Raw genomic sequence first — 8,070 nt, 5'->3', positions numbered from 1 at the left:
CCATGTGCAAGCATGATAACATTAACATCGATATTGAAACTGCCATGAAATGTTACAATGTCCTAACCACTTCCTTGTTTTCCCTCTGTTGGATTAAGCCTGACACCTGCTGACATGTAAGGGCAGTATATGGTCACTGTCAGTCTGTGTTTACTGCCACACACAGCCTTCAGCACCGAGGCGTCAACATGCTGCACCGCAATGCAAAGTGGATTGGACATTCCACTCGCCAACACTGACCCAGTTCCACCAGCTACATAAGCAGCGAGATGGTTTGCGGATTGCAGGAGCGTGTGATTGACTTGAATTTCAATATGTGCAAAATCATGTGATGCAACGTCAGTAAAGATCAAAACAGCAAGCTCTTGTTTACCAAGCTGAGTCCAGCCGAGCCAGGATGGAAATATCATTCTGTGTCCTTTAATAGTCACTGTTTTGAGTCATTGGTGGTTCATGAAATGAAAAAGTGTATGTAGTCAGTCTGTCATCTTTCACATTAAACTATCTGGACTGATGGTGCCTTCATCAAACACAATCTTACACTTGTGGCCTACCTTTTGTGAGTGTGAATTTACATTTTAAAGACAGCTGGCATAGCAACAATTTATGCACACTAATCTAAGGACCTGGTTCTGTTTCTATTTATATCCATTTACTTGTTATTGTAGATAAACCACAATAGACTGATTATATTAAAAGTGAAATACACAATTATACTCCAGTTGGATATAATTGGCTGGGAAAAATGTTGTAAATCAGCATTCAGAGGAGAGGATACTGTCATAATAAAATCACAGCAACATACTATCTCATAATGTGTGTTCCCCCCCCCCCCCGGGGAGGAATAAAGTCATTCAATTCAAATCTCAACCAACTGATGGAAACCTGTACCTAATTCAGCATTAAACTGAAACCAACAGCATCACAAGTCAATTCCTAGTCAAAAAGAACATTTCAGATATCCACAATGACATTCTTCCTATCCACAATGACATCGATGAAATGTTCTTTTTGACGAGGAATAATTGAATTACAGATATCTGTAATACATATCCACTCTAGCTATTAAATGTTAAAATGGCCACTTACACTTTTAAAGGATTTTTAGATATCTTAAATGTAGTTTTGACTAGTATAATCAAAGTTGTAGTTATCTTGAAATAATATTTCTACCAGTAAGAATGTTATTGCGGATATCTTTAATTACCATTCTGCCTAGGATAATTGACATTATGGCTGTCTAAAATGTAATCACAGATAGGAGTTTGGTTCGATTAAATGTTAAAACGTCTTGCCATAAAAGACTCCAGGGACAGATCATCAAATGAATCCAGTCCCAGTGTGACTTGCAGGCACTCTCTGGCCAACTTCATCAGATTTCCACCTTCCTAGAAAAAGGGGGCAGTAGTGTGGGTCAGGAAGGAAATTGTGAAATGATTCCCAGCTCATCCCTCGGGAACAAACAAGCTTATCCAGTGACTGGGGGCACCCCATGGGGATGGAGAAGTAACACAAAGATATAGTAAACAGGTGTAAGCTAATAAAGACTATGTGCATGTGTGATCGGTCTGCTGCAAGTATCTGGTACAGTCATTAAAATCATGCTGAAACTAAAGATCCCCACAACCACCGACAGATGGACGAGCTTCAAGCCAACGAGCTGCCAAGTCCGTACAGTGCAGCTCAGATTATGTGGCTGCAGCAGCATGAAAAGACCTTCAGTATTTTTCCATGAGACTCGACGCAAGTGTGTCCCTCCACTGTCTTTCTCTGAGCACGAACAAACAAGGATCTATTATAGTGTTAATGTCACTTAACAGGCCTCATTTTACAAACACACACACACGCACACGATATAGTGGCCTGGATGAAATCAAATACTGTTTTTTTAAAGGAATAGTTTGACTATTATATTCTAGTTTGGTGTCTTGCCGAGAGTTAGATGAGAAAAGTGATAGCAGTGCAGGGAGTGGTGACCTTCTCAGTCTCCACTGATCGCCTGGCAAACTTAACGCTCCAAGAAGTACCCAGTCATGGCCAAGAAAAAGTTGACCCACATTGGAACGGCAACAAATCAAATAGTATATTGCACATATTAAATAACATTTTTAGCACTACTAATCCAGTGTGGCCTTTCCCCTCACGATGACCCCGCTTAGACCTTTAGGAAAGTAATTCATCAGAGGTCGCCAAATATGTGTAAAGTGGTGTAATTTCCCTGAAGTTTGGCACTTTAAAAAAAAACTCTCAGACTCTCATTGATCCAATTCAATAAGAAGTTTGTTCAGCAGATCCTTTAGCATCCATAACTCTGGCTGGAGAAGATTGGTATCAATATTTGACCATGGCAGATTATCTAAAAACTGGCCCTATTGTGTACACATAAAATCACTTTCTAAAAGCTATTACATCAAAATGTCCTGTGGGAAAGATATGATATAGCACATACTTGCACAAACATGACAGAATATGGATACAGACATCCCTCAAAAGCTGGTCCTTGAGTGTACAAGTGATGAGGGTGGGGAGGGATGGTGAAGGGCCCCAATTTGTTCGGGGGCCCCCAGAGTCTAGGATCTCCTCTGGATGTGAATGTTCTTGATATTCAGTATATTTTACAGTGCAGTGTAATTATATGGTTGGCACAGATACAGAATATAAGTGTTGTATACATTTATGGGCTCAATCATGTATTGCTGCCCAGTTTAGTGCCATAAGGCAAAGGGATCAGACCATACTGTGAATATGTGTCACTGGGTAAATGAGCACTGTCCCCTCACAGTGACAGTGATGCAAGAATGGCAGACTGTATCTTTGGTAATAAACGTTAAACAAGTAAAATCATGTGTCAGTGGTCTGTTTTCTTTAGCCTCTAACCTAGTTCTGAACTGCAGCACAAATGTCATAACCACAAATGTCCCAGGCATGTGTCAAAAGTCTTTTTTGATTCATCCGACTCTCATTAGCACAGTTCACAAACGGAGGTTCCTGGAGTCTCTATGGAGACGCCTCCATTAAAGAGAGTGTGAAATGTCGCACAAAGTCTGCAGGTTCACACAACAAGCAGCTGATGTGCTTAAATAGAGAGCTGCAGCAGTGCATGCGTACAAGCTGCTACTATGGACAATGTTGACCTGCTGAGAAAGACAGTCTCAGGTTACAGGAGACACTGAGCCTTTAAAGCAGAAATATGCAGAACTTTTACCCTAATGTAACAGCTTTGTAGTCATTGGGGGCTGTCTTCACTCACACATACTGTGTTAACAGAAAACCAGATCCTCAGTCCTCAAAATCAAGAGGTCTGTCGCTTTATGGCAATACACATACACACACAACCAAAGCAGGTACCATGCAGCTTTAAGATCAGGTCAGCGATTGCATTATTTTAGATTACATCAATGCAGAGCTTGTGAAAAAAGAAGCAGAGAAAACCGTCATTGGAAGCAAGGAAGAGGAAACGACTGACTGAGTGAGTGAGGGGCCGCGCACAAGTTAATGTCGCACCGGCTTTTTCTTGAATGGCGACGACTGAAAAAGACAGAAGCATGCAAAACTGATGCTGACCGGTGTTTGCCGAAGCATCCAAGTTTTTACATCGGTGAGGATAAAGCAGTAGACAATGGATGGATTTACAGTGGTGTCGTAAAGTTCTGCTACTGTATAAAGCCTCAGGTGATCGCTCCAATTTCATTTTCCATTAGCAGTAAACCAATATTTCAGATGGATTGTGTTGTTCTATAGTAAGTAATCATATCGTCTGATCTTTTCACCCGAGTCAAGAGGATGAGTCACATTCTGGCATCCATCTTGCTGTGGCTTTTGTCCTCTTTATAAAGAGCCTGCACTGAGCCACATTTGCATCTACTCGTGTTCTGTGGGTGCTGAGCCAGCACTTATTCAGTGACTCAGTATTCACATATCAGGCCTACACGTGCAACATAAGGTTTCAATTTTTTATTGTCCAATAGACAAGAGAGTGTTTTCCTTCAACATTAAGAAAGTTCAATTGGCATCAAAAAAAGTTTGAAAAATGGGGAATTTCAATGAAACAAAAAAAAAATCTCTATGCAGAACCCAGATAAATTACAAAAAAAAAGTACACTTTTACATTGTGGTGATCCATCCTTTTAATAATCTATAAAGAAAAGGTGCATCTGGGGAGGAGTTATAAAATAAATTAAAAAAAACAACAATAACATGTATAACAGAACATACAGTGAGGGGGGGGGGACGTGGCATTTAAGGCATCCACATTTCCTTAGTGCGAGAAGCCCACACCAAGACAGCAGTATTTTCACAAGACATCAAGTCTTAAAAACATCCATAGCCCAAAATACAGCATTAAACAGCTACATATGGCCCCCAAAAAACTACACATTACAGTCTCCTATTCAAAGGCTAGGTGTGTTTACTGTTGCTGAACTAATTCAATGCACCTGTAAACACTCCGATGCATCAATAAAGTGGCTAGTGTCTACCAAACGTGTACCCATAGCATGCCCCTCTCAACATGTTGACGTGAACAGTTTTACATTCATCTGCAAAATGTACAATTTAAAATGGTGTTTGAGAAATAAACCATTGAGGGGGGGGGAAGCAAGCATTCAGGATATTACAATGTTGATAAAATGTGCAGTTATAAACACTGAAGCTAAATGCAGAACTATCAGCCTCATTTATTAACAAACTTTAGCCACAAACCCAAGTTACAGACCGACTGGCTACTAACTGATTGTACAAAAACACTGTAGAAAAGATGACACCACTGATAGTGTCATTTACATTTGGGCAGAAGTGCGTTTACCCACAGGAAACTCAATATCCCATTCTAATCCCTACCATAGGTCAGCACTCCTCTACCACGGTACCAGCCGAGGAGGAGTAGAGCTTCTTCTTGACGAGCCGGAAACCTGGACTCAGTTTAAGTACGTGTCTAAAAGTTGGGGCAAAGCAGGTTCCCATAAAGAGGAAGTCCCGTAAGCTGGGCCAGGCCGTGCTATCCTGTTTGAACACAAGAGTCAACTCGAATGTGGGCACCACGGTGGCATCATACACTATGCGCTCCAGTCGCTTGCAGCCCTTGTCCAACTCCAGGTGGACGTAGAGGACACAACCCCGCAGGCCACAGGGCTCGCACGATGCCAGCCGCAGGACTTCGCGGGCTATTCTCCGGGTCAGTTTCTCTGGTACCAGCACAGAGGAGCAGTGAAGCGTTGTCTTCTTGGCTCGCGACAGGCAGTTTTCAAACATCTTGGCCAGCTGTTGACAGGTTCTGTCCTCGGCCACATCTACGTTCCTCTGGGGCTCAGCTAAGCAGTGATCCCAGAAATCCAGTTCTGAGGAAACAATGCAAGTCGTACATTTAGGAAACAGCGTCTGTGCTCTTATTCACACAAAACCCATACTGTAGGTGCAGTGTTTAAAAGGTGCAGTGTGAAACATCTAGAAGGGTTTATTGGCAGAGATTGACCATATTACACGAGTGTGTTTGTACAAACATAATAAACTTGTATAAGAAAACATTTTTTCATAACTTTAGAATAAGTATTTACCAGACATTTAACAGTTTTATGGTTAAGATTTTGGTCTATGCTCAGACTACAATGCTGCTTCATAAAGCTACTATTTATAAACAGTTTTCTTTGTGCTTACCTATGAGCATGACTTTTATGATGCAGGTATATGAAAAGCAGTATGAAGAAGTTCACTGTGATGTTGCCTCAGGTTCCCAAATGGCAAAGTGTCAAGTCTAGTGTCCCTTCATGGGAGGCACTTCTATTAAATTTGCTGTAGAGCGCAATACATTTCCTGGATGAGTCTGAAAACACCATGATAGGTATTTGACCAGACTGAGGAAGAGCTGCATTCAATGATCATCCAGGCTCAGAAAAACACTGATAAAATTAGTTTGTATATGAACTGAATATAATGCAATAATGTTGTACATTATCCACATATCTTACTTGGGCTTATAAGTGGAGGGTTGCCAGTTAAAATCCCTGCCAGGTCACGGGCCAGTGGACCACTAAGCAGAGTACCCAATCTCCATTAGTCTAATTAAGGGAATCTTAAACTTTATTCTGAGAGGGGATGCATGATATTGGACTTTTTGCTGATATTCTAAACGCTGATATCTGGATATATTTTTCCTGTGCACTAATGCAGAGGTCATTTAGTCTCTTCTGTATTGAAACTAACATAATAGTTTTCTGCAGGAGACGTAGATATACATTTTCTTCATAGAGCAAACATAAGCAGCCTATTGTTTGCAGTTAAAGTCAGTTATATCGTCAGATCTTGTTTACCGATATGCTATAAACCAATAAAACCAATATCTGGGGCATGCTGATTTTGTGCTGATAATATTGTTTATCCCTAATTTAAACTTCACAAAGAGGATTATTTATTACAATGTTTATAATCCCTCTAGTTAAGATTGTGGCAATACCATAGTGGCTGCTGCATTTCAGTCAGTTGTTTACTGCACATATGAATCATATTGCTGCTAATGAGACGATCCAAATCTTTGTATGAGATTTGTTTTTTCCATCTTGATTTTAATTATACCTTTTAGCTTTGCACTAAATGTTGAACAGATCGTAAAAAAGGCCGATTTAAACAGACTTTAAAGTGATGCATATACTGTAGACAGCAAGCCATTGTCTCATCATGTGTGCAGTGCAGACAGGCTGCTAAAAGGATGACTTCATCCTCTGTTGACTTGCCTGTCCCTCCTCCTCCTCCACTGCTGCAGCCATGCACCACAGTCATAAACAAGCACACCATTGGAAGTCGCAAGTTAGCTTAGCAGACAAAAAACAACACAGTTGAACGGAACGAGAACAGAAAACCGGGACGTTTACCTTTCTCTATGCAAGCTTGGTCATATCTTCGGTCAACCAAGTCCGAAATACAAAATTCGCTGCTTTTGGTCTTGAGTGTGCTTGTGGCAACCATGGTGCCAGTGTTCGCTTCGTCCAAGAGAGTTTATCTGTGTTTTAGCGCAGCTGCCTGCAAATAAAGCGACAGGTTAGCGTCGTCATACAACAATAGCGTATTAATTAAGCTCAACGAGACACAGGTGGTTCATTAACGCTCGTCTCAAACAGAAACGACGTTTAAACAACCCGTCACAGCATTAAACCATGAAACAACTTACCTTAAATATTATTTAAAGGAAGAAGAGAATTTATCATAAATACTTTCACACGTGCTCCCCCCCACAGCCTCCCACACTTACACATACATACACACCGTAACACAAACAAACTGCACCACGCAAACTCCTGGGGAGTATTTATACCTTCCTCTCCCTCAGCTGACCTGAGGGTTTGACCAATCAGAGCGCGCCTCCTGACGGCGCACTCAGCTTTTCTCTGATTGGCTGTAAAATAGTGCCTCAAATAAAACACTCGACCAATCCTTGCAGAGAGTGTTGTTGTTGCTACCACAGACTGGACATTAGGTAGAGATTTTATTTTGACATGATAAACATCAAAACTACATTAAAATTGGTATGTTTACTGCCACAGAGACTTTTTATATAATGTTTTATTTAATGTGTATCATGTTATATATCATTAAAGGTCCAGTTTGTGAAACTGTGGACTGTAACAAAGAGAGCATGGGGAACCACAGTGGCATTTGCATTGCATTTCTTTTGCAAAGTAAGCCATCCCTGCAAAATGCACGCTTTGACACAAAATGGCGGCCTCCATAAAACAAGGTCCTTGCCTTAATCTTAATTTTACTGCGATTATACACGTAGCAAAGATGCTTATGCCAAGTCTTATACAATGCAATTATATTTCAGTCAGACACTAATTGTATTTAATAGCAAGCTGCATATTCACAAATGCTGCAGATTCAACAACACACACGAAGACAAACAAACAAGTGCAACATGAAACACGCTGCAGAAGAAAAATGATATGCAGAGAGCCAAAACACGTGCATCGACAGAAAAAACGTGGCAGAAAATAGTAGCGATGACAAGGAAAATATTCAAATAGTCTGCAAAAAGCAATTGAAATGGGGATTAACAACACTGCTACACAACTTTATCATCTG

The 8,070-nt window shown here is 40.7% G+C and overlaps 1 protein-coding gene across 1 annotated transcript; it reads right to left on the bottom strand.

Annotated features, from left to right (window-relative positions):
* Positions 1 to 3,939: 3,939 nt before the first annotated feature.
* Positions 3,940 to 7,266, bottom strand: LOC310944507 (DNA damage-inducible transcript 4-like protein). Its single transcript, XM_083910307.1, has 3 exons — positions 7,160 to 7,266; positions 6,864 to 7,011; positions 3,940 to 5,336 (listed from the first exon to the last, which is right to left on the bottom strand). The coding sequence occupies exons 2-3, from the start codon at positions 6,955 to 6,957 to the stop codon at positions 4,846 to 4,848; spliced, it is 585 nt and encodes a 194-aa protein (XP_083766433.1). The 5' UTR covers positions 6,958 to 7,011; positions 7,160 to 7,266; the 3' UTR covers positions 3,940 to 4,845.
* Positions 7,267 to 8,070: the final 804 nt, after the last annotated feature.

The sequence above is a fragment of the Microchirus variegatus genome (assembly GCF_963457635.1).
Source record: "Microchirus variegatus genome assembly, chromosome: 2".
NCBI classification, from domain to species: domain Eukaryota; kingdom Metazoa; phylum Chordata; class Actinopteri; order Pleuronectiformes; family Soleidae; genus Microchirus; species Microchirus variegatus.
Note: the sequence above shows the minus strand (reverse complement) of the source record. Positions and strands in the feature narration are given on the sequence as shown.